The sequence below is a fragment of the Acomys russatus genome, chromosome 19 (genome assembly GCF_903995435.1).
Source record: "Acomys russatus chromosome 19, mAcoRus1.1, whole genome shotgun sequence".
Classification (NCBI taxonomy): Eukaryota; Metazoa; Chordata; class Mammalia; order Rodentia; family Muridae; genus Acomys; species Acomys russatus.
Window position 1 is genome coordinate 36700145 of NC_067155.1, and position 26543 is coordinate 36726687.

The 26543-nt window shown below is 51.6% G+C and overlaps 1 protein-coding gene across 1 annotated transcript in view; it reads left to right on the forward strand.

Annotated features, from left to right (window-relative positions):
- Mad1l1 (mitotic arrest deficient 1 like 1) overlaps positions 1-26543 on the forward strand; it is a 308425-nt gene that overhangs the window by 125844 nt on the left and 156038 nt on the right. Inside the window, exon 10 of the mRNA XM_051161164.1 lies at positions 1548-1692. Coding sequence (XP_051017121.1) covers positions 1548-1692 — 145 coding nt within the window. The remainder of the gene's footprint in view (positions 1-1547; positions 1693-26543) is intronic.

Below are 26543 nucleotides of genomic sequence, written 5' to 3' on the forward strand. Positions count from 1 at the left end.
GTGCTGGGAATCCAAACTCCAGTGCTTGTGTTTGTAAGGCAAGCACTTTGTCAACGGAGCTATCTTCCCAGCCTCCATGTCTCAGTTTTTGAGAGCTTTTAGAATTCCCTGTGGGAAGACGTCTCTGCTGTTGATGGGACACATGCACTGTATTCCTGCTGTCCCTTCCTCATCAGCCTGCTTTGTACCTTCTTGGTTGTTGGGGTTGGTCAGTCCTTCCCTAACAGCTCTTATCACCTGATCTGGCCTTGTCCTTCTCCAGGTACAGCCTTAAGATGGGCTGCAGCCCAGGGCACATGGGAGGGGCACCGTTTGGGTACATGATGAGGTCCTTGCCCTTGCTATTCTGGGGCTTGCCACATCCTCTCAAGGAGCAGCAGCAGCTGTGGGATTGGCGGGGTGTAGGAAGGGTACTGTCTGAGGGTCTTTGCCAAAATGCTTGCGGTCAGCCCGGGAGTGGCCAACAGCCCTAAGAGGCCTCAGTCCAGAGACCTGGGCTTCTGATGTTTGCAGAGGCAATTGGCTGGATTAGAAGGCTGTTGCGATGACACAGGGGAGAAAGTGACTGAGCCAAGGAGGCCACAGGGATGCAATAGGAAAGCAGATATTGTAAAGGGAAGCCAGGCTTGGTGCTACAACTTGAAAGCCTGGTTTCTCAGGAGACTGAAATGAGATTACAAGCTTGAGTTCAGTCTTAGAAACTTAGTGAGATCCTGTCTTAAAGTAAAAAAATCCAAAGAAGCTGAGAATATAGCTCAGTGGCAGAGCAGTTACTTAGAATCCCCCAGTGAGGGGCTGGGGTGTGGCTCGGTGATAGAGCACCTGCCTAGAATCCCCCAGTGAGGGGCTGGGGTGTGGCTCGGTGGTAGAGCACCTGCTTAGAATCCCCCAGTGAGGGGCTGGGGCGTGGCTCAGTGGTAGAGCACCTGCCTAGAATCCCCCAGTGAGAGTCTGACAGCCTGGCTCAGTGACAGAGATCTTGTTTAGTATGCCTGAGGCTTTGACTTCAATCCTCTATACTGCAAGAACACACACATACATGGATTAATAGAGAAAGGGAACATAGAGGTCAGATGCTATTGCCTGGGTTTGTCCTGCTGTCTGTCAATCACATGCAGGCCTAGCACCCCTGTTTAGGTAGGACTTTTCTCCTTCAGAAAGTCTTCAGGCCTAGTGCCTGCTGCGGGGGCTGCTCTGCACACCCGCCCTGTGCTGCACATCTGTGCCGACTGTGACTCACATGGGAAGTGCTTGCGCTGGCAATTTAGCTCATTCAGAAGTGCAGTCCTGACGCGCCTGTGGCTGACAATCTTTCCCATTGTGTGTGAAGTTGCACTTCCCTCCCCCTCGCACCGTGTTCTGGGATCACCCTGGGTGTCTTTGAAATCCAGAACCTCCTGAAAGGCACTAAGTAGCTATTCAGGAGCTAGGAAACGACAACGAGGTGTTTGCACGTGCAGCTCTATTTTAGGAGGCCCCTGTAGGGTACACAGTGGGGGGATGGTCATGCCAGGCCTCATGGCTCTACCCTTTTGCCTTCCCTGCAGTGCCCGGGGTCTGGAGAAAGCCCAGCAACAGCTCCAGGATGAGGTCCGGCAGGTCAGTGCACAGTTGCTAGAAGAGAGGAAGAAGAGGGAGACTCATGAGGCACTGGCCCGAAGGCTCCAGAAGCGCATCGTGCTGCTGACCAAGGTATAGTCCTCACAGTGTAGCCAGGCTCTACCATGCCTATGCCTTGCCTTTTTTCTCTGGCTGCGCATCTTCATCCAGACCTCTCTGAAGCTGCATGTTCTTGCCTGTGGTCACTATCCTACATCTCCAGTGCGTATCCTGCATTCCCTGGACTGCAGGCCAGGCACAGTGCTGTCCTTCCCCAGCTGCAGGCTGCAGCAGAACAGTTCACTTAGGCTGTGTGCTCTTAGTCCAGATTTGAGGACAGTCTTCTGAATGGCAAAACATCATTCAGAGCCCAGAGTGGCAGCCTACAACAATAGCCTTAAAATTTAGGAAACTGAGGCAGGAAAGGAGATGGTGAATTGAAGACCAGTCTGGGCTCTATGCCTTGACCCTCTCAAAACAAGATCAAAAACAGTCTCCCAGACTCACGTTCTCTGTGTGTCCTGACCTGGGCTGGTGCAGTGAGTGTCCCACGGGAGAGTTTCCTATAAGCTGGCCTTCCTCAGTGGTAGCCAGCCTTCCCCACCTTTGCTGCCAGCACGAGCACAGGATGCTGGAGTGGGCTCCATCCTAGTGTGGCGTGAAGAGAGTCACCTGTCTCCAGGTGTTCTGAGCTAATGCTATGGTTCCCAGCAAAGTGATGCTCACTCCCTGGTGTCCAGGCCTCTCTCAGCCTTCTGGCCCAAAGGCGTTCTGGTGTCTTGTGTGGTGCACTGAGGTCTTCAAGTGTGAACAGATGTAAAGCATCTCATGGACTCTGGGCTTTCAGAGCATAAGGACAGACAAGCTGGATCTGCCCCTGGGAAGATGAGAGTAGGGAGGCCAGCTTGTGCGGTGGAGGCCCAGTCTTACCTTGATGGGTGTGAGCAGGAGGATGATGGTGCACCCACAAGATCCAGGGTGTATGTGGCCAGCTCTGTGCTTGTGGTGTCTGATGGAAACCTGACTCTCTGCTACTGGAACTTCCGGGTTGGACCCTGTTACAAAGCGAGCCATTCTCCTGCTTCCCACTGCAGTTTCACAGCTGCCCCTGACCAGACAGCCCTGTGCCAACCCCTCACTGTCTCCTAAAGGAAAGCTAGCATTTGTGTTGGCTTCCAACACTTCTTCCTAGCGCTGGGGCAGGGCCAAGTCCTTTCTTCAGGCCCCAGGGTCCCTGCAGGTGGCCCAGGAAGAGAGGTGGCTAGACTGTCATCTCATAGCAGCTTAGTCCCAGCTTTGTTGTACCTTGGCTGAGAAGATGCTCAGTGTATTGGCAAAGTTCCTCCTCTGAGCCTCAAAGTCATCCTTTCCTGCCTAGCACCTGTCACTGCGAAGCCCATGTGCGGGGAATATGTGGTCACGGCCCTTGGGCTTGACAGTGCAGTGGGAAGGCAGCAGAGTGCTCAGCCATCCACTTACCAGCCGTGACAAAGACAAACACGGCCATGCATGCTGACATGGGAGGAGCTGTCGGAGGTTAGGCTTGAGCAAAGACCCAGAGGATTTAGTGTTTACCAGAGCATGTGAGGAGAGCTGGCCCCATCCCCACAGAGGAGCGGCTCAGGGAAGAAGGCTGTCACAGAGGTGCTGTTGATGATGCCAACTTGCAGGCACATGGGGCAGGAGGTGGCGGATGTCTTGGTCTGCTGACCCAGCTCAGGGCGTCCTTGTGCTGGTGGCATGAGAAGACAGCTGGCTGTGGGAAAGCTCAGAGAGGGACATGGGAAGGGGATCTGCTTGATAGACTTCCTTAGTGGATGACATGCTTGTGTCCTATGACCCAGAACCTTCATACTTAGTCACAGAACCTTTGCCCAGACTCTGCAATCGTCAGCTCAGTGGGGTGGTCCTGAGCCGCTCTGAGTGCACTGCATTAGTGCAGCAGCCTCTTGAAGCATCCTGCCCGGACTTTGTTTTGTCCAGGGAGGCTCTGCAATGTGGCCCCAGGAGGTGGATCTGCCTGTGGTCAGGGGGTAGACTGAGTCAGCACATGCTTTTTTTTTCATGCTTCCAAGATGCCTTGCCCACCCCAGCCAGCCTGGTAGAGAAGCTTCCAGCCTCTGCACTTCCGTGGTGTGTCCATCTGTCCCAGCCTTCTGGTTCCTTGTAGAAATCACCTGGGGCCATAGCTGTTTTGTCCACTTTCTGGAGAAGTCAGTGGTCTGATCTGGGTCTGTGTCCATAGCGTTCCCACAAGTGTACACCCACATGGTCTAGTTTTTTTGTGGCCTGTGTTTTGTAGCATTCCCATATGTGCACGCCCATAATAGTTGGTATACTGCTTGTGAACTGGGGTTATCCCGTGCCTGTTGTGTCACCAGAGTTGCTCTGAACTTGCTGGCTGTCTGGGCGTCATGTCAGCTTGGGACTTGGGTGGCAGTGGGCATTGCTGGCCATGATGCTAATGCAGTGTGTTCTCGGTTGAGCTCCCATGGTTGTTTGAACAGATCCTAGTGCCTAGTGTCTTATGTGGGTGCCTCTGCCCTTGACATTCCCACCTAGTGCTCCCAAGTCAGGAAATTTCCAGTCTCCTCTCTGAACATGGAAGGCCAATACTTCTCTGCTCCAAACTGGCCTCCCTCTGAGTGAGTGGGAAGTGGCTATTGATTACCCAGCACTGACTGATTATCTATACCTGCTGTCCCTCCGAGAGATTCAATGGATCAATACCCATTGCCTTCCCAGCCCTGGGTCTGGGATGTAGAGATTTGGCTTGCTAGCCAGCTGGAATGATGAAACAATTCATTAGGCTGGTGTGGAGAGGCACCGGGGGCATTGTCACGTGATTTCATAGGCATGGTACAATGTCCCCTGCTGGTACTTGGCCTGGGTATTTTGGACTCCAGCCTGCTTGTCTGTGGTGGGGCAGTGTCCACTCTCCACTGTCCCTTTGGAAGCTGCTGTTAGGCCTCAGTATCCAGGACTGCTCACCTCTGCCTGATCTTGCCTCTGTGTGCCTCCAGCCCATTCTCCCAACCCCCATGGGAGGGTGTGGGGCCTGTCCTGCACCCATCTGCATGCCCTGGAACCGGCTGTGGTGCTCCACCTCAGCCTCCCCTCCAAGGGGCCTCTTTGCCAGCTTCACATTTCAGTTTACAGTGCTTGGCATGCGCAATTTTGCTCGAGACCTTTATTAAGCGGCTCCAGTCTAAGGAGTTAATTGTTACTGATAGCTAAGAGTATAATTACCTTGGTAAAATATCATGACTATTTTAAGCAATTGAAAATTGGCTTCTGGCACTGGGTGAACACAAACCATTTTCCTATTTGAGACACGCTATTTCCAGTGTGCACTAATATTCTCTACCATAGTTGCAGAATCATATTTATAGCAAGATTTTTATTTTTATTTTTTAATGAAAGAAAGCCTTCCACTTTCCCGGTTTGGTTGCCGAAGGTCCCTGGGGGAGCAGTCACTAGGGACACAGATTCTAGAAAGCAGGCCTGGAAAGAGGTGGCTTGTGGGGCCTTTGGTGGCCAGTCCCATCTTTGTTCCATGGTACCTTCAGAGGCCATTTGGATGTCCTAGTGATGGCCTGGAGTCTTAGATTACCTCAGATTGTGTGTGTGTGTGTGTGTGTGTGTGTGTGTGTGTGTGTGTGTGTACATACATTTGCACATGTGAGTTCTTGTTCATATGGATGTGCATGTGGAGGCCAGAGATCAACCTTAGTATCTTTCCTCAGGTTCCACCCACCTTGGCTTCAAATATAAACAAGCAATCCTCTGTGATTCCCGGGGATCAAACACAGTGTCCGACTTGGCAACAGAGTGCCCTTACCCTGTGAGGCAGAGTCTCTCATTTGCCTGGAGCTAACCAAATAGGTTTGACTTAGTGGCGAGTCCCAGGGATTTTCCTGTCTCAGCCTCCCTGGGTCACAAACACGAACCCTTGCATGGCTTTTTATGTGGGTTCTTGGGTTCTAACTCAGGGCTTCATGCTCTTCATGCAAGCACTTTACCAACTGAGCCGTCCCCACAGCCCTGGACTTTGCACTTCGGGTGGTGAGTGTTTTGCACCTGCTCTGCCTGTGTTGCTGTAAGCAAGTTCTTGGAGTGATTTCCTTGGCGGGTGAGGGCTGTCTGTCCTTTGAGCTTGCTGGGACACTGAGCTGTCTCTTTCTATGAAATGTCCTCTGAGTCATGACTCTTCACAGACCTTAGGTTCCCACTGTCTCAAGGTCTCCAGGTCTCTGCTGGCTGGCACTGTGCTCCAACATGGCATTCATCCCCAGAGGCCAGTAGCAGGCTTGTTGACTGTGCTGCCATGTTTTAGGACTTCTATGAGCTACCAGCAGACAGGAGCGATTTTGGGCCTCCTCTGTGGAGAGTGTACCACTGTATTTCTGGTCAGCCCAGAGTCTTGGTGAGAGTCCTTCCACTCCTAACCTGCAGGCGTTGTGACTTGCCCTCCTGTGTGTGGCAGGGTATGACTCACAGACTGCTCCTGAGAGAGCTGGAGACCACAGACAGTCGTGGGTTCCTGCAGTCCTGGAAGGACTGTGGGTAGGAAGTGGGCACCGTGTCCAAGGGTCTGTGTCCCTGGTGAAGGCTGAGGAGAGGTGTGGTGTTTGGGGCGAGGCTCACGCAGCCCGACTTGCTGAATATTTGCTTTGGAGTGTCTTGATTTACTCCCTGCTGGGATGCTGTCACAAGGTCAGACGCCATGTGCCTGTATCCCACAGACAGTAAAGGGAAGTGACGTCTGCTCAAGGTTTTGTTTATTATACATGGAGCCAGCATTGCCAGATTTCTGCTTGGAGGCCTCCCTAGCAGGTGCAGCATCTCCTCTGCTCCAGCGCTGGGCAGGTCGCTGTCTGCAGGTGAGCACCATGCCAGTGGGAGGCTCCCTGGGTTACCGGAGCCTGTCCTACTCATTTACGGATGATGGGTGTGGGATCAGGTGGAACTCCAGCACCCTCACACCCTTTACTTCATGGCACATGGTTATAAAGAAGGTTCTAGAGGCAGACGTGCTGAGAACTAGCTGGGGGCTTCCGTGGGGAAGTAACTGAGCCAGTGCTCCTAGCCAACCTGTGTAGGAAAATCCTCAGAAGAGTCTGTAGGGTTACTGTGTGTGTGTGTGTCTGTGGCTACTTTGCTTTTGTCGCAGCATTATGCTTTGGAGGCCTGTTGTCACCGACAGTGTTTATGCATTTCTGTGATCGTGGGGTGACTATACCACGAAAGGCCCATCTGGGCGCACCTTTTGCTTCTCCCCAGTGTGGCTGCTGCTGTGGAATACTTAGGAACATGGCAGTCGGTACTAGTGTCCATTGTGCCTTTGCTTTGCCATGTGTGTTTTCTTCTCCCCAGCAAGTTTTGTGCTGAAGGCTGCATGTGCACACTGCACTTCAAGCAAAACTGAGGCAGCCTGCTGTCTGCCCCTGATGACCTTAGGCTCCCCTCACTCTCTGGGGTCCCACCCGCTTCTGACTTTGAATGTGGCCCAATAGTGGACTGACATTTATGGAGTCACAGGGTCCCTGCGCTTCATGTCCAGTTTCTGTTTTCCTCAGTGAGCATTTGTCGCTGTTGTGTTTACTTGAAGTTGCTAGACTGTTCATTACATGCCAGTGTTCTACCTTGTGAATGGATTACTACTCTTGTGATGACGTACTTGAACACAGTGCATGCTCTGGCCTTTGGTGATCATGGGCAGATCACCTGCCACCTAAGTGCCAGGTGAGGGTGCCCCTTGTACACTGCCAGGAGCATGGGGCCTTCCTCATCCTCTAGATTCACAGCAACACCCCAGTTCTTTGACCTCTCCATTTTTCATTGGGTTGAGCAGGAGTTCTGGGTTCTGAGTGGGACCCCTTGCACCGGGATAGGTTCCTCTTCACCTGTGGCTGCCTTTCTACTCTTGTCACCACCTCTGTGTCTGCAGGTGAACAGACAGTTTTTATTTTAATTGCAGTCCAGTGTATCGATTTTCTCTTTCTGCCGGCACTCTGGGCGTCTTGATTAAGTATCTCTGCCGAGTGAAGTCAGGCAGATATTAAAGGGATCTCACAGCTTCCTCCACGCAGTCTCTGTTTTACCTTTTGTGCTCTCGTCTGACAGGCATCTGGAAGTGGGCTCGGAGTGTGATATGAGAGAACTGCCCAGGCTTGCTCTGCACTCCATGTCTGCTGGTGGATGGCTCTGCTTACAGCAGGGGCCTCCTGTGGTCAGTCCATAGTAGGTTGCTACGGAGTCCATCCTGTCAGCCCCTGTGTCTGTGAGCCAATGTCACCCTGTCTGAACACTACGATAAATGTTGATGTTTGCCCATGGCATCTTCCAGGTCTGTTGCTCTTTTTTCCCCCCTTTTAATGAAAATATACTCATTTTTATTTTATGTACATTAGTGTTTTGCCTACATATATATGTTGAGGGTGTAGGATTCCCCAGAATTGGAGTTACAGATAGTTGTAAGCTGCCATGTGGGTGCTGGGAATTAAACCCAGATTCTTTGAAGAGCAGTCAGTGCTCTTAACGGCTGAGCCACACTCCTGCCCCAGATCCATTGTTCTTTAACACTTCTTTAGCTGAGGTGGCCCAGGCCTGGGAGCTCAGCTAACAGCTTTAGATTAGAGTGGACTACAGAGTGAGTGAGCGTAAGGCCATTGTGAGCAAATTAGCAAGATCCTCCAACCCCTGCTGCAAAATAAAACATGAGGAATTGCCTGGAGGTGGGTTGGGGAGTGGAAATAGCTAATGGTGAAGTGAAAGGATTTGAGTGTGACTCTCAGAACCCATGTTAGAAGCTGGGTTAGTGGGCTGGCCAGGGAACCCAGTGGGTAAAGGTGCTTGCTGTCAAGCTTGATGCCCTCAGTCCCTGGAACCCACATAAAGATGAAGGCGAGAACTGACTCTACGAAGATGTCCTCTGACTAACATATGTGTATTATGGAGCCCCCATAAACAAACAAACAAACAAACAAAGTTGAAAAAGAGAGAAAAAGAGGCTGGAAAAATGGCTCAGCTATTGCAGGCTCTTGCTGTTTTCCAGAGGGCCCAAGTTCAGTTTCAGCAGCCTCATTGGGATGCTGGAATTGCCTGTAATTCTAGCTCCAAGGGTCTATCACTCTTTTCTGGCCTCTGCAGACTACCACACAAATCAACCAATCTCTCTCTCTCTCTCTCTCTCTCTCTCTCTCTCTCTCTCTCTCTCTCCCTCTCCTCTCTCTCTCTCTCCTCTCTCGCTCCTCCCTCCTCTCTCTCTCCTCTCTCTCTCCCTCTCGCCTCTGCTCTCCCACTCTCCTCTCCCTCTCTCGCTCCTCTCTCTCTCTCTCTCTCTCTCTCTCTCTCTCTCACACACACACACACACACACACACAGATCTTGGGGAAAAATTGTACTTCTCATACACGGGCAGCCCCACACCTACACACACAGATTGCTCCAGCAGAATGCTTGCTGAGGCCCTGGCTGCTGTCGCGGGGACAGATAAATAAATAAAGCGAATGTTCCCACAGATCTTTAGGTCCCTACACCTCCCTGTGTGCAGCTGGTTACTTCCCACAAAGTGTGGCTGGGATACGATTCAGACTGCACGAGTTTATGAATCATTTTGGGGAGAAATCATATCTTGGTGTTGTTTAGTTTTATAAGTGGCATTAACCATCCCTCATTTACTGAGATGGTCTTTAATTTTTCACAGCATGTTTTATAGATTTTACACTAAAAATCTGATGTGGCATTGGATTTTCCTCCCTGACTATTTTCTACTCATGGTGTGTGCTCTTTTTTAAAGACTTATTTTTAGTTATGCTTAGTTTGTGGCAGGGGGAGTGCTCACATGTGGGTGGAGGTATCCGAAGGCCCAGAGGCATCAGATCTCTCAGAGCTGGAGTTACAGGCAGTTGTGAGCCTCCTGACCTGAGTGCTGGAAGGCCAACTTGGGTTCTTTCCAAGAGCAGGAAGTACTCTTAACCCCTAAGCCACCTCTCCAGCCACTTGCAGTGGGTTTTAATAGTGTCTTATGAGACTTTTACTTTATTTACCTTTTGTCTCCTAGGTATGATGAGGCCTAAGTGATGCCTCCTACAGGCGATCTGTCAAGCCTCAGTGCAGCCTGGAGAAGAGAGCACCTGCGCACTGCGCAGTAGAGGCTGGCAACATGCACGCTGGGTGTGGGGGGGGGTTGTTTGGTGGTCAAGTGGTTACGGAATCACAGGACATTGTGATGATTCAGAGGTGTCCCTCATGCCTGGGTCTGAGCTTCTCCTGCAGCACTCCTGGAGTAGCTAGCTGTGCTGTAGGATGAGCTTGGGTGTCATGCTGTCTCCCATCAGAGCTCGCATTGCCCCATGACCTTCAGGATGGAGAGCTGTCTGGCTATGACTGAGATTCTGGTTCGCATCCGCCTGAGTTTGGTGTTCTAAGCATCTCATCAAAGCAGAATCGTGTTTGTGGTTTTACTTTTGTGAATTAAGCTGTATCACATTAGAGCAGTTTTAGGCTATCATCATCATCTTCATCGTTGTTGTTGTCGTGTGTGTGTGTGTGTGTGTGTGTGTGTGTGTGTGTGTGTGTGTGTGTGTGCTGGCACATGTATACTATGTTGTACCTATAGCCAGAAGCCAACCTTATGAGTTCACTCTTTCCACCTTTATTGGGTTCTGGGGGTTTTAGTCAGGTCATCCCACTAAACCACCTTGCTAGCCCCAGTTTTAGGCTTCAAGCAGTGAGCATCATGCCAAGCGTTGCTGGCACCCTTCCCTCTTGCCTTTGTCTGCATGATCTCCCATCTGCAGACTCTTAGGTTCTGGCTGCCATGTCTTTTGTGGTCAGTGCTCTTAGTGTGGCACTGTGAGAATTACTAGGGGCATGTCATCTGCGGGACTAGATGGGTGTAGGATTTACACACTACAGGTGGTCCAGAGAGCCTTTTCCACCCCGACACCTTCTGTGCCTGTCTGGTCCTCCCTTCCTCCTGTTACTGCTTTGAATGCCTGGCAGCCCTGCCCCCCCCCCCATCTCCCAGGCCATGCCTTCCTATTGTGTCCTGTTAGGTAGTATACAGTACTGTTAGGCTGGTGATTCCTCCAGGCTTGTCATAGCTCCATCACTTTTCTTTTTTTTCATCACTGATTCCCTGTCTGGGTGGACCTCTGCCTGGATGTTCACCTGCTAGAGTGCCGGCATCACAGTGGCCCATGGGTTTTAGCAGTTGGGCTTTGTGTGGTCGTGGGTTGGGAGCTCGCAGCAGTCCTTGGCGTGGTAGTGCTGTGCTGAGCTGAGCCCTTTCTGTGTGATGGAGTCTCTCATTGTCCTGGAGCTTCCTGTGTAGGCTAGGCTGGCCAGCCACTGAGCCCCAGGGGTCCTCTTGCCTCTAGCTCCTTGGCACTGGGGTTACAGATGGGCTATCACACCCAGCTTCTATGGAGCGCTGGGGCTCTAGCTGGGCCCCTTTTTTGGGCAGCAGTCACTTTACTAACCAAGCTGCGTCCTCAGCCTGTAGACTGGTGTCTTTCACTTAGGAAGGTAACTTCAGATTCTTCCACATTTTTCTTGGCTAACTGCTCTGCTTAAACGGTTACCATTGTAGTGCACAGTGGACTGCAGTTTACCCTGCATTCATCAGCTGGTATATTACAGTTGTCTCTGCCTCTAGCAGATATGTACACGGTGGATGTGGTCCTCAGCAGTGGCTGCTATGGTGACACTGCTCAGCTCTGAGTACGTATGGTGTCAGACTATTTGCATAGCCACCCTTAGCCCATGATGGTTTCCACATATAAGACTTCCCTGTCCTCCTCTGAGATCTCCTTGAGGCTGGGGCTAGTGAAGAAAATGAGGCACAAAGACAGGTGAGGTGGGTGGGAATTCAGAGCAGTTCTGTGATCTCCCAGTGTCATTGTCTTAATGACAGTTTCATGACTTATTTTCTTCTGTTTAGTTTGTTCTTACCCCCACCCCCCACCCTGTGTGACAGACATGTGTGCAAGGATGAATGCATTCAGGCCAAAGGAGGACACCAGCTACCCCAACCCCCTCTCTATTACTCTCATTTCCTTGAGACATAGTCCCACAGAGCTCAGAGCTTTCTGTCTTTTGGCTCAGTTGTCTAGACACAATTCCCCATGATCCTTCTGTCCCAATGCCCCCACAACTCTGGGCTACAGGCATGTGTAGCCATGCTAAACTTTCTTATGTGGGTACAGAGATTCAAACTCAGGCCCTCATGTTCCACAAGCAAGCACTCTTAACCCCTGAGCCATTTCAGCTCTTGGCTCATCCCCCCCCCCCCCCCCCCCCCACTCCTCACCATCCTGGGACCTCCACAGAGCCTGTCTTTGTCTCCTTCGGGCCCTGTAGTGAGTGGCAGTCCCTTGTCTCCAAGGCAGGTGTCAGTGGTAGGTGGAGGCTCTATGACCAATGGAGCATTGTTCTGTTTGCTCAGCCATCCTCCAGCCAATGGTAGCTGTCCTGTGGACCAGGCTTGGAGCTCCAGGCTCAGGCTCTTCACTACTGGTCCCATCCTCACCCTCTTCTCACTGTCCCTTGGGTGTGGGACCCCAGCCACAGAGAAGGGAATCTTCTGTCTGTTGTTGCCTTCTCTGGACCCTGGGGAAGCTGTTGTTTGTGAAGCAGTGTTCCCTCTAATTCTGCAGCCTCCCAGGTCTATGGCAAAGCAATCCTCTGGCAGCCACGCAGGCTGTGAGATCTGTGCCACAGCCCTCGTTTAACTCATCCAAATGAGGTCTACGTGGGCTTAGAGGCTTGGCTGAGGCTGCTCCAGGAGCAGATGCTCCGTTCTCTCATTTTCTTCTCACAGTCCTCCCTGCACAGTCTCAAGCCAGAGTCAGTGTGGTGTGCTCTGCACAGTAGGGTGTGCTTCTGTGTGCTGGTGGCGAGGGCGTCCATCTTAGAGTACTAAGGCTTGAACCGTGGCCCTTGAGCGTGACTGACAAGGACCTTGCCACTGAGCAACATTTATCAAGTTGGCCTTGAACTCAAGGCTTCTGCTTCAATTTCTTGAGTAGCTGGGACAGCAGGCCTGTCTAATCAGGCATGTCTGGAATCCTTCCTCTTGACCGATCTGTTTAGCCCTTAGCCTATGGGAGGGTCTGGCCTCAGGACCCTTTGAGGTTGCAGCCCTGACCTCTTTTCCTCCTTGAGAAGCTACAGGGCCCTCCTTGCTGCCCTAGGGTGTGCTGACCTGGCACAGGTGTGTGGACATGACTACGACTCCATATGGGTCTTCTGTGTTTCCTGGGAGTGGACAAACGGGCAGGTCTCTTCTGAGGTGTGGCTCTTGGTGTTCCCCTCTTTTCTTTGCCCCTGGTACCCAGACTTTTCTTTTCCCCCTCCCCCCGCTTGCTGCAAAGGGAAACGAGACTCGACATTGTTCTGGGCCTTTCAGGTCTGATCACACTGGTCACTCTGGCACAGCTGGAATTGGAGACTGTGTGTATGTGTTCTTATTTGTTCAGCTACCTCTCTAGCCCCTGCGCCTGGGTTTCTGCACTCTGTACTACCAGCCCCGAGCCACACTGCAAGGAAGCAGGATGCAATGGGATGGTTCCGTCACAAATAGAACCTGTTTGTGCCACCCAACCAGGTTCATGTCCAAGCTTGCTGGCTTCTTTCTTAAAAGTTCCCTCCACTTCTGCTGACATTGGCAATCAGTTTGGAGCAGTTGGTGAGGTGTCCCGCAGTGTTTGTTCCTGCTGGGGAGTTGTTCTGTGTACGTTGATGGCAGGGTCCAGTCTGGACTGTGACACGATTGTTCAGGTGTTTGTGAATCGCCTGCTCAAGCTTTTCTGGGTCCCATGGCTGTCTCATGTGACCCAGGCTGGCCTCAAACTTGACCTTAAGCTTTTGATTCTCCTGCCTCTACCTCGTCAATGCTAGGATTACAAGTGTGTGCCACTTTGTCCAAATCGAACCCTGGGCTTTGTGGATGCAGACAAACCCTCTGCCAGCCCACACTTCCAACCCCCCCCCCCCCTCCCCGTCCCATTTTGTCTGACAGGAAGGAAAACATTCATTTTGGTCTGGGAAGATGCCATTTACAAAGTCACTTGAAAGCTGTCCTTGGCACAGTACTTTTGCATTGTCCCACCAAGAGGGCCACTAGAACTGGGCTGTGACAGGAAAAAAAAAGTTTTTAAGGAAAAAAGCAATTTTAGGAAATAAAATGAGATAAAAACAAAACACCTTGTGTTTCTCTACAAGTTGCAGATGGCTATTAAGATAGGGCCCCTGGGTGTGCAGACAGGAGGGGCTTGGGGGCTGCCTCTGGCTACTGCAGCTGATCCATGAAAGCAAGGTCATGCAGGCCATTCCAGGGACCTGATGGAGTCCCTGCCTCTCTAGGCCTCAGACCTTCCCAGGGAAGATCACCCTTTTGAAGCCCACTGTATGTCTCAGGGCCTTTGCCTCTGCTTTCCTTGCCCCCTGGCACTGCCATTGTCCTGCCCTGTGCTGGCTCACCCACATCCCTCTTTCTTGCCCCCTGGCACTGCCATTGTCCTGCCTCATGCTGGCTCACCTGCATCCCTCTTTCTTGCCCCCTGGCACTGCCATTGTCCTGCCTCATGCTGGCTCACCTGCATCCCTCTTTCTTGCCCCCTGGCACTGCCATTGTCCTGCCCCATGCTAGCTCACCAGCATCCCTCTTTCTTGCCCCCTGGCACTGCCATTGTCCTGCCCCATGCTGGCTCACCTGCATCCCTCTTTCTTTGCTTTTGACAGGCCCTGTGGCACAGCTGTTTGCAGCCATCAAAATCTGGCAAGTGTGGGGCTCCCTCATCTGATGGGTGGACAAGCACAGAGAAAGCGCTTGCCCAAGGTCATGTGCCCAGGAAAGTCTTCCACCTGGCAATGGGAATGGCAAGCCAAGCCTCACTGCCCTCTTTTGCATGGCCTGCATGCATGGGAGAGCATGGGTGTGTTGCCCCCAGCCCCAAAGACAGGTCGTCCTATGCCTGCCCTTCACAGCACTCCAGAGACATCTATCTGGGAAGACATGGACACCCTGTAGCAGTTACAGATGCTTTGACATCTGATTTTTCGTTTGGTCCTTTGGTTGGTTTGGTTTCATGGCATAAAATTAGCTCTTTGGAAGGTGGTGGTTGTTGTCATCTCAGTTTCTCAACAATGGAAGAAATGGAGTCCTCAGTGATGGAGAAGAGAGGTGTGGGGTGGAGAGCACAGTCCTCTGTCCCTGCCACCATCCATCCTTCCCTGTGGTCAACTGGCACACTTGAGTGAGGATGCTAGCCCTGCTGTGGGTCCTGGCCTTGGTGGATGATGTCTGAAGATGCTGAGGCTGTGTGGTCGTGTCTCTCTCTCATGGACCTGCCCTCTCCCCCATGCTGCTCTGTCACTGTTGAGTGCGTCCTACCCCAAAGGGCACCCTTAGGACACGGGCTCTTTCAGTACTCTCCAGAATGGCTCTTGGAGAAGGTCTATCCAGTTGGAGGCCACACCACCCTGGCATCCCTGTCATTGTTTCTGAAAGTCCTCAGGGTCCCTCAGGATGGGGGCTGGGACATGAGGGGCAGTGAGGATGGCAGGGTGAGCCTGGCAGGTAAGGCAAGCCTGTTTCCAGGAGGAAATGTCAGTAGGATGCTTGTAGGGCTTGTTTTTTATTAACCTTGACTTTCTAAAGCACTGCATTCACGCGCTATTGATCTTGATCTTCAGAGCTGTTGCGAACATCGTCGGGACCCAAGCTTGCCGTGTGCGCTGCTGCCCTGCGTCATCCCAGGCCAGATGCCCTCTCATTTCTGGCTAGTCACATCCCAGCTCAGGGCCACCACATGCGTTTAATCTCAGTGCCTGGGAAACAGAGGCCGATAAATCTCTGTGAGTTCAAGGCCAGCCTGAGCTACAGAGTGAGACCCTGTTTCAAATTTTAGACAGCAGCCCAAACCAAAAACAGCCAGTACAGTAGTCAAGTCCCAACCCAAGGCTACACACTAATGAGAGGGGAGGAGCCAGCCTGACTAGGTCCCCAGGGATGGCCTGGGTCTGGCCTTCTCCACTCAGCACAGGTGGCCTATGGCTTATCCTGGTGGGGGACATGTGGCTTCCCACGCCCAGGGGGTTCAACAAGGTACCTGGGTGCCAGAGGTCCAGCTTGTCCCTGACACTTCGGTTCAAACTGCAGAACCTCTTTGCCTGTGGTGAAGACCTTCTCCAACTTTTTCACACAATTTCGAAGAAATCCAAATCTTTGAATAACCTTGGTCCTGAAAGGAGAGACGCCGGCTGCAGGTGAAAATTGATGGTGGTGCTCAAAGGCATGGTTCCCTGCCAAGACAGCCTCTCGAGTGCGGCTTCCAAAAATAGCCGCCACAACAGTGGTGCTGGAACTGGTCCCTGCTCAGCCTGGAGCCTGCTCTAAAGATGTTGAGTGCGTGGCAGCCTCCCCTGCTGCCTGGCCTTCATGTCTGCCCTTGGCCAGCTGCAGGACCAGCTCAGCACTGGGGCTGCTACTGTACGCTTCCCCACATAACTGCCTTCTAAGGATCCCACGAGGTCCCCAAAGCTAGGGTGAAGGGCTCTTGGGCTGGCTGCCTCAAGCCATCTTCACTTCTGGTTGTCATGGTTAGGTTTTAGTTTTTATTTTCTTTCTTTCTTCTTATATTGAGACAGGATCTCAGTGTTTTTTCCTCTGTACCTCTGGCTGGCCTGGAACTTGATAGTTAAACCAGATTGTCATCCAACTCAAAAGAGATCTGCCCGTCTCTGCTAGGATTAAAGGCTCTTTTGGTAAACAACTTCCCCCACCCCCAGACAGGGTTTCTCTGTGTAGCCTTGGCCATCCTGGACTCATTTTGTAGACCAGGCTGGCCTTGAACTCACAGCAATCCACCTGCCTCTGCCTCCCGAGTGCTGGGATTAAAGGCATGCACCACTATGCCTGGCTGGAAACAACTTTTAATTTGTGTGTTTGCTGTCTGTGTGTGTTCTCATCTGTGTTTTGTGCTTGTGTTCTTGTTCCACCGGCCTGGGGGAAGCTGATGCACTCATGGCATCATCCTGCCTTTACCTCAGCGGCAGTGCATGCGCTATGCTACTTTCAGCTCTTCCTTGTGGCTGGTGGGGATCTGAACTCAGGGCCTTGTGTGTTTACCTGCTGAGCCGGGTCTTTAGGACCTATGGTGGTTTTTGTTGGTGAGGTCTTTGCTTTCCTTTTCTGGGGGAGTTCTATTATCACAGAGGCTCAGGCACTCACTGACTCCATCCACAGGAGCCATGTTGCTTGCTTCCATCAAACCAACTTCCGTTAACTGTTCCCACTATAATAATCCTGTGGGGGGGCAGGGGTCACATTGAAAATGCACCTAGAATTTGCCAGTCTCGTTTCTGTACAAGAGGAAGGTGCACCTGGCCTAGGATGGGTGGCTGCCGGGGAATTGGGGGTGGGCTGGGGAAGGAACATTCCTGAGCAGATGTGTGTGTATGTGACTTTCTTTGGCAGCCCCTCCTTCATCCATGCTACTACACCACTCATGTCCTAGAGGCAGAGCTGCCAGTGTTTGCACACGAGTGTGCAGATGAGTGTTTGTGTACCTATGAGCAGGCTGGGTGAGCACACTGTACATGTGTGCATGTGTGTGAGTATACTGTGTGTGTATGTATGTGTGTGGCTGTGCATGTCCTGAAAAGCCGACATCTTCTGCTCTTGCGCTTTGTTTCCCATGAGACTCCCATGGAACATTAAACCTAGTGGAGGAGGGCCGGCCGTGGCCATCGTAATAGTGATTAAATAGCAATAAAACAGGATCAGTATTTACAGACCTGGGGTGCTGCGACTAGAGGGTATTAAATATCATCCATCACCAAGTAGAAAGCGGTCGATAGCTGGGGTGCCACTTGGAACTAATATTCTTCTGCTTAACTTCCCCAGCAAAGACCCAGACTGGTCCCAATAAAACCCCAGGAAGAGGGGATGTCTCATCAGACTAGCATGCTACCAGCTTGCTTCAGCATCCTTTCTGGGGTTTGCAGTGCTGTCACAGGGGCTAAACTGTCAGCCTGTGCCTGATGACATGGCGTGAGCCTGAGTGCATGCTCATTACTGGCTTTGCCTTAGGTCAGCTCGACTTGAGTCTGCAGAGCCAGAGAGAGCTGAAAATGATGCTAGCCAGAAAGGCCCCAGGACCTGAGTATATAGCCGTGTGGGCTGAAGGGGGTTTCACTGAGTGGGGGAGCAGAACAGGAAGCCCCGGGGCTCTCCCTAGGGCTCTCCCTCATCCACAGCCTGATGGTGGGTTTCACCAGGAGCGATTGTGGCTGCACTTCCTAGGTATTTTAGCTGGGGCTGGAGCCTGCTGCATTTCCCCTCAAAAATGTCCACCCTTTTTACCAGGGTGGGGCCCAGGGGCTGTGCCGTGACCCCAGGTTAGGGGTCCTGCCTGTCCTTTGAGAAGAAGGTGAGATGGAGATTGGGCCTTTGTTAGCACAAGACGTTGCTCTGTGACTTTATGAAGGCTGAGTGTAGTGTCTCTTTGGTGGTCTGCAGAAGCTTTCTGTCAGCCAGTATTGATGGTCTGTGTACAGTGCCTGATTTCTAGACAAATCATAGAGAAATATGAAGAGTTCCTTGACTTCACCCTTCAGAGATTTTCAGCTTTTCTAGACTAGAAGTTTCCAGTGTGTTAAAGAATCCATCTTCTGTCAGCCTCCCAACTCAGACCAAGGAGGAAGGTGGTACTTGACCAGAACTTCTGATATTGCCAGTGCGCGGGCTCTAGTGAGAAGGGGCTTGGCTCTGCATGTAGACAGCCTGTCTCCTGTGTTCTTGTGGTTTCAAAGGCCGTCTCAGCAAAGCACGCAGGCTCGGGAGGGTCTCCACTGTGCCAAGGAGAGGCAAGCTCTGCCAGCCTGGCTTGGTGTTAATACCTGCATGCTCACCTCTAGTACTCCAGGGTGAGACTGGTTCTAGGGCTTAGTGGTTTGTAAGGGACACCCCCTCCCAGGTACACTGGGGTTCAACACTCAGCCAGCCTGCCCAGAAGGCAGCCCTCCCTCACAGTGCCATACTGTCCTTTCTAGTTACCGCCTATGGGGCTGCGTCATCTTCTCTGTGAGGGTGCCTGGGCCTTTTCCTGGGGCCCCTGGGAGGACTTTGTTTTTAGCTGCAACTCAGATCTCCCTTCATTTTGCAGGGCAGGCCTAGCTGATAGCATCGTGGGCCTTACTTTTGGCCGTCTCCCTGGGACAGGTTCTGAGGTGACCCTGGCAGAGGCTCACTTGCTAAGTGATGAATTGGTTCCGTGTCACTCTCTTTTCTCTTTCCTGGAGGAGTCCTGTTAAATTTTTCACTTTGCTCCGGGGTCTGCAAATCCCACTAAGTGACCGTCGCTCTTCTGGGGCTTCCTCCGGCTCTGTAATAAGCCCTTATAAAGGGCTCTATCCACAGCCTGATGGAAGTCTCTAAATAAATTAGATCCACTGGTTAGCCTTCGTCGGTGATTTTTATTAACCTCCGGTTAAAGAAATATTGCTAGCTACAGCAGCGTGATTTATTCCAGAAGCAGCCAGCCTCATTTAAGCCCCCTGCGTGCTCCCAAGAGGAACAGCATTATAGAAAATGCAGAGCCAAGGCTGGCTCAGGGCGTGGGCTGGGGGCAAGCCAGCCTTTCTGTAGTGACCTTGGGAGGGAGCTTAGTCCACAGCCTGGGATGGAACAGGGTCAGGTCAGATTCATGTGTCTTCAGAGCAGGGCAGAGGGCAGGGACATAAACTGAGTGGGAGTGGTCTTTCATGCCTCTACTGCCCCACAGTAGCTTTTTTGTTAGGGACAGGTGGCTCCTGTGTTTCCTGCCCTTCCCTTGGCTTCCTCTGGCCATGCCAGTGCCCAGGACCTGCTGTCTGGCCCTGGCTGGCTAAATCATGTACTCAACCTTGTGTGCTTAAGCATTTCAAGCTTTTTCTTCATAAAGAACGACACGCCATGAAGCTGCTGGCTGGACAGGAAGATGGAGATAGCGCAAGGTGCCTGGGGCTCAGTGCATGCTTGGGGTTTGTGTCTGACCTCCACGTCCCAAGCTGGTTCTGAAGCTGCTGAGCTCGCTTGCCAGTCACCCGTGCAATGGTCCCACAGGTGCTTGCTGCCCTGTGTGCAGGGTGTGTGGTTGTAAAGACAGTTTCATCTCGGCCTCCTTCCACAGGCAGGCCTGGGATCCTCCCATGGAGAAGATGGCCTCTCAGGAACCAGGAGCCCCTGTTGCTGGGCTGCTGTCCCCTGCCATGTTGGTGGCCCCAGGCAGGCCCCTGAGCTCAGATTGCTGTGCCCGGTCACCTAGTCTGTCTCTGGCCATGCCACCGATGAAGAGTGCAAGAGCCAGCCCCTTGCGGCCTGGCTACTGTGGACTGTTCTAAACTTGGCAGCAGGTAGGAGTTGGCTCCCAGGCTGTAGCTGCCCCTCCCCAGCTGCAGCTTTCAGAGGGCTCTGGAGGAGATGGCTGCATGGATTTTCAGGGGGTTAAAGTTAATTAAAGAGCTCTCCCATGCTTTCCTTTCCTTGTATCTGTCAGCTATTTACATGCAAATGCGGGCCTGCCACTGAGGCCCTGGAAAGGTGTCAGCTTCTCAGCGCACTGCGTGAGAAAGTAGCTGGGAACCAGCCCAGCCCAGAGCTTTGTGTGCATGTCCCATGCCCCTGTGGACAGCAAGGGAGGGGGCCCAAGCTTCCACCCCTGACGTCTGCGTGGCTGACTTGAATTTTCTCCATTAAGGCTGCTGCTAATGCTGCATAGCTGAGTGTGTTATGCATGGTAATATCATCACATAAGCAATTCTATAAGTTAGGAAGATGCAGACAGGCTACAAACTGTCTGAGTTCAAGGCTTTGCTTCTCAGGAACCTTATTCCTGGGCAAGGTATCCATTAGCGATAGGAGTCAGATATCCTTAAGGAGAGGTGGCCATGGTTTGCATGGAGTCTTGAGGTGCATGTTGAGTGAGTAAACGAATACATGCACAGTGTGGGACCTACAGGGCTGATGTTGGACCCTGGAGTCCAATTTGGGAAGGGGGTCACCACGAGAGACCCCTCAAATCACACAGGCTGGAGGTATAGATAAAATTTATTACTGACACATCAGAAGTCACAATTGTCGATGTGTAAGGGTCCCTCGGCACTCGAGAGGTGAAGGACCCCGAGTAGCTGGTACAGGCTAGTTTTAAAGGCAAAAACCGCAAAGCAGGTGGAGTTGCTTATCAAGTTAAGCCATATGGATATTAGGACATCTGGCATTGGGAAACCTCTTGTGAGGACTTGGGGTTGGGTCCCTAGAGCAGTTACTGGAAACCATATGGGGACGTCTGATATTTGGAAGCTTGTATGTAACTATTCTGGGAACTAGGTGGAACTCTTGAGGTTAGCAGTAACGAGAACTGGGAGAGGTTCTCAGGCCACTGGGCAAGCAAAATTGGACAAGCATCTAACATTTTATAATTTTACAGTTTCTCACTGGAGGCCATGATGCTAGCATGTTCACAGGATGAGAAGGTGGGTGGAGGCTGCCACTGGTCATTCTCAGTAACAGACAGTCCCTGTTGTTGTTCCACGGTGATGGTCTCCCTGCCCTCTGCCAGCTATGGACAAAGCTGGGTGAACCCTGGGGCTTGCTTTGTTGTCAGACTGTCAGAGAAGGCAAACAGGGTGGTTTAGTGCTGTGTAACATCCCTGGAGAGATGCATAGGAACACCCAGTCAAAGCATATGGTATGGATGGCAGGCCAAAGTACAATTTTACCAAAATCCAGCTTGGTAAGATCAGTGAGTTTATTGAACTTTTTACAGCGCACAGGTGAAAGGTTACTTACAGGGACATGAGTGACCCCAAACATCTGCATCGCCACAGAGCCTCAACCCACAATGGATGCAGACTTTGTGGAGTCCTCCTTAGGACCAGCCTGTTATATCTCCATATGTCAGAAAAGAATAGCCTCAGTGTTACCCAAAGAAGCACGAACAAAGCGAAAGTGACCTGGCAATGCTGTTTTATTTTGCAAAAAGGGTGTGGCGTGACCAAAATTGGGCTGTAAGCACATGGGGCAGGAAGTTCACTTAGTTTTTATTTTAACACAGGCGGTAAGAAAGGCTCATCCATTAGTAGGAGCTGCACTTTACAATGTGACACGGTTGGTTAATTGGTGCAAAGGGGGAGGCTGTGGTAGAGAATCAGCTCTCAGGACTGTCTAGGTACACTAGCATCTCCCAGGGACACTTGCAATGTTGGGAAGGGATGTAGATAATAGTTAGAATCCCAGGCTGAATTTTCTGACCCTTTGTAGGGCACAGTAGCTCCTTTACTATTACAAAAGACCTAGCTGCCACTGTCTTATTCTGATCTAGTTGCCATGGTGACAGTGACTCGCAACATTTAGGTTCAGTGTCACCTCTTGGTAGCTGACCTTGGTGATGTGTGGCAGCTGTCCCAATGGGGCACAGGAAGGGCAGTAGCAGGCAGTGGCCTGTTGCTGTGTTCCTTGCCTGCACAGCAGACGTGACAGTGGTGAACGAGCTCGCTGCATTCCCCACTGACAGCAGAGGAGCTCAGCTGCAGTCCATTTGATGCAGTGGAGGCTAGCGGCTTCACAGGGGTAGTTGGGGAGTTGGGGGTCTGGAAAAATGACAATTCAAAAAGTGGGCAGGAAGGTTGGTTGGGTGAATGCAGCCAGGCAGGCTGTATGTGGCTGCAGCCATGAGAGTTAGGCTCCCCCTACCCCTGAACTGGGGAGACTTAGACCTTGTTCTTCCAAGTGGGGGGCATTTCAAAGGAATGTTCTTAACTCTAGGAGACCTGCGCACAGATGTATCAGAGGGCCAGAGATGGGCTGCAGGGTACAGGCTCTTCCCCTTTTCTCTTTTATACCACAAGACGGTGTGGGTCAGGTGCTGGGCCCCTGCTGGTACTAGCTCAAAGGGATACTCCCCCTCTTCTTTTGTTTGTGATACTGGAGACTGAACACAGGACTTTGCAATATCAGATAATCAGTCTGTCACTGAGCCTCACTCCTAACACTCCAAATCCTTACGCTGGAATCCAAGGCCAGCCTGTTTTACTGCTGAGCCATTTCCTAAGTGCTCTACCATTGAGCCCTGCCCCCTGCCCCTCAGTCTGTATTCTAGGCGGACACTGTTGCTGAGCCCAGCCCTCTTTCTATGCTGTAGTCCAGGCTAGCCTTGAACTTTTAGTGTTCCTGCCTCATTCACCCTCTTAAGCAAATGGGTTGTCATCACCAAAGGTTGATGTCTCCCACTTGCAATACGTGCTGTTTTTGTTATTGTGGTGCTTTTTTAAAAAAAATTCATTTATTTTTTTGTTTTGTTTTGTTTTTCAAGACAGGGTTTCTCTGTGTAGCCTTGACTATCCTGGACTCGCTTTGTAGACCAGGCTAGCCTCAAACTCACAGCGATCCGCCTGCCTCTGCCTCCCGAGTGCTGGGATTAAAAGCGTGCGCCACCACCGCCCGGCTAAAAATTCATTTATTTTTATTTCATGCACATTGGTGTTTTGCTTGCATATATGTGTGTGTGAGGGTGTCAGATCCCCTGAAACTGGAGTTACAAACAGTTGTGAGCTGCCATGTGAGTGCTGGGAATTGTACCCAGGTCCTCTGGAAGAACAGTCAGTGCTCTTAATTGCTGAGCCATCTGTCCTGTCCCTGTGGTGCTTTGTAAACTGATGAAATCAGCAGGGGTGGTGGCACATGCCTGTAATCCCAGCACTCTGGGAGGAAGAGGCAGGAGGATCTCTGTGAGTTCAAGGCCAGCCTGGTCTACAAAGTGAGTTCCAGGACAGCCAGGACTACATAGAGAAACCCTGTCTTGAAGGAGGAGGAAGAGGAGGAGGAGGAGGAGGAGAAGGAGGAGGAGAAGGAGAAGAAGAAGACGAAGAGAAAAAAAAGATGAAATCTGTTCTTAGCAGATGTGGACCAAATGCTCAGACAAAAAGAACAGTTGCTGACAGAGCCTCATAGACATCCATTGTGGGGGAGTGCTGGCCTGCATACTCCCCGAGAGTGACTGGTGCCAGTTGCATAGGAGCACTGAGCTCTGTGGATACCATTGTGCCATTGGCATACAGGTTATGTGATCTGAGTGCCACACGTTTACATAGAAGTGAGCAGTTGACTCGGGGGTTCTCTCTGCTGGATTTGGATCAGCATGGGGCAAGAGTGAGCACTGGGCTGCAGGCCTAGACCTGGGGACACCCCAGGAGTGTGTGTCTTGCTTACTGTAGAGGCAGCTGCATCTGGAGTAGCTATCCCTACCCAGGTTAACACAAACCCCTCCTTGCTCTGACTTCTCAGAACAGCCTAGAAGGGGAAGGGCCCCATTGTAGTGAGTGTATCTTGCATCCAGAAGATGGCCTGTAGGACAGATTGCTGCCACGGAGACTAGCTGGGAAATGCCAAGTGTGACCGGGAGCTTGTTGGAGTACCAGTGCAGAGTGCACTCAACGCCACCGCCCTCCGCCTTCATAAGCAAACCAATTGGTGCATCGTAGCAGCCTGCTGTTTCCAGAAAGCCAGTGTTGTAAGCTCTGGAGGGTTGGGAGGTGGTGCTGGCTGGCTGGCTGACCCATCTGTCTGTGCTGGCCAGTGTGAGTAGGGCAACAAACTCACTCCGTTGGAGTCTCCAGTGGTTTGTGGGGCTCAGCTCTCCCTTGAGCATGGCCCATAGGTCCTGCTCTGTACTTGTGGCTTCAGGTGGTAGTTTCCACCACATGTCATCTGGAGAGAGAGAGCAGGCCCAGCTCTGCTCTTCAGTCACCCTGAAGAGGTATCTATGACCTGAATGTGCATGGCAAAACAGTGCATTTGCCCATAGCCTTCTCGCCTTCTCCCAGTAACTTCTAACCCCAGTCCTTCTGTGGAGAAAACACTAAGTGGATTCCAGTGGTGGAGCTTCTCACAGGCTGCCAGAGCTATCCTCAGAATGGCCCAAGTCACCAGCCATGTAGAAAGGCAGCGAGATTTCTGGAGCATGTTGCCAGCAGGCAGCGTGGTATTGTAGCTAGCTCTGGAGTGAGGGGTCCTGGGGCGCACGGGGAGGGGCTGAGGCAGCTGGATGTCTCTGCATTAGCTAGGAACCATTGCTTGCGCCCCGAGTGTGTCATGAGTAACACAGAGGCTGGGCGTGGTTTGTGACATGCCTGTTATCGTCCCATTCTTTGTAAATCTAAAACAGTTCTGAAAAATACAGCCTGTTACTAGGAGGAAAGCCAGCCTGGTTCTCTTCTGGCAGAGGCTGGGAGCTGTGCTGTCTGCTGAAGGTGGGGCCTCCTCTGGTGGCACCGGTGCCTTGGGGAAGAGGGGCACTTGGCATCAGAAGTGAGGGGTACCAGAGATGGGCAGCATCCAGCTGACCACTTCCTGCAATGTTGGTGGCCACCTGGAGGCAATCTGGCTTTGGGCTTCTAGTGTATGACACCATTTTGATTGTTTCCCATGTACCCTTGCAGCATGTGGCCTCTGCCCTACATCTGGGACACAGCAGCTCTGTTTATAGAGCATTTGGCAAGTCCCTCACCATGGAGGATGTGCTCTCTTGTACACAGTTTTTCGAGCCTTGTCTTTTAGGGTCCTGGCTGTGATCAGAGGCCAGCAGTGGGTACCAGCCCATGGATTTACCTCAGTATGGACTGTGAGAAACCTCAGCAGCAGACTGGGCATTTGTGCAGGTCACAGTTATGGTCAGATAGGAAGCTTTGTTCAGTATATGTTCAACCTCGACATTGTGATATGATGTCATTATCTACGAAGTTCAGGCTTCGAATGGTGCAGTTGCATTATAGACCTCCTCCCCTCTCTCCACAGCCCCCAACTCACAAATAACTTTTTTTTTTTTCCGGTTTTTTAAGACAGGGTTTCTCTGTGTAGCTTTGACTGTACTGGACTCACTTTGTAAGCCAGGCTGGTCTTGAACTCACAACAATCCACCTGCCTTTGCCTCCCAAGTTCTGGGATTAAAGGCGTGCACTATCGTGCCCAGCATAAATCTTATAGTTTTTAAAGCAGGTTTGTGATCTGTATTGGGCTGCATTCGTAGCTGTCCTGCGGTACATGTGGCCTGTGGCTGGACAAGAACAGATGCTGATTTTGGATTGAGGTTCTTACCCATGGTTTCATCTCACTCCCATAGTATTGGGAGCCCCAGCTTGTGTTTTCTCAGCCTGTTCTAGGATCTGGCCTCTGCCTTTGGGCCTGACACCAAGTCATTTGGCTCTGCCAAGTGTGGCCCCAACTTCTATGTTTGATCCTGACGCCACATAAACCAAATGTGGCAGTGCATACCTATAATTCTAACACTTGGGAGGTAGAGGCAGGAGGATCAGAAGTTTAGGGACATCTCTGGCTGCAAAGTGAACTGGAAGTCAGCTTGGGCTACTTGAGACCCTGTGTCAACACAAGCAAGCAAGCAAACAAAGAAACCAACCCCCCTCCCCAAAGTATGAAAGCCATTTGGGAAGCCCATTGCATCTTCCGCAAGATGGTATTGAACACACAGCCTCCTCTATCCTGTGTTCATACTCACTCTTCCATCAGTAACAACACAGGCGCTGGGGCCAAATCTGTGTTTGCCAGAGAACATGCCCTTACACCCTGCTTCTCTGTAGAGATGCGCACCTCGACCTTCCATGTAATTTGGTGGACTCTGACTTTCCTGCTGGTGTGAGCAAGCTCCAGTAGCTTCACCTGTCAGGTAGATTTGCTGGGTTAAAGGTCTCTATGCCTCTGGGACCTTGGCCAGCATTGTGTGCCTGGTTTCCAGAAAGCATTGGTTAGTGGGCGCTCTTTTTTTGTGTGTGAAGAGGAGAGCATTTTTAAAAAACAGGGTTTCTCTGTGTAGCCCTGGTTGTCTTGGAACTCACTGTGTAGACCAGGCTAGCCTTAAACTTACAGAGACCCACCCACCTTT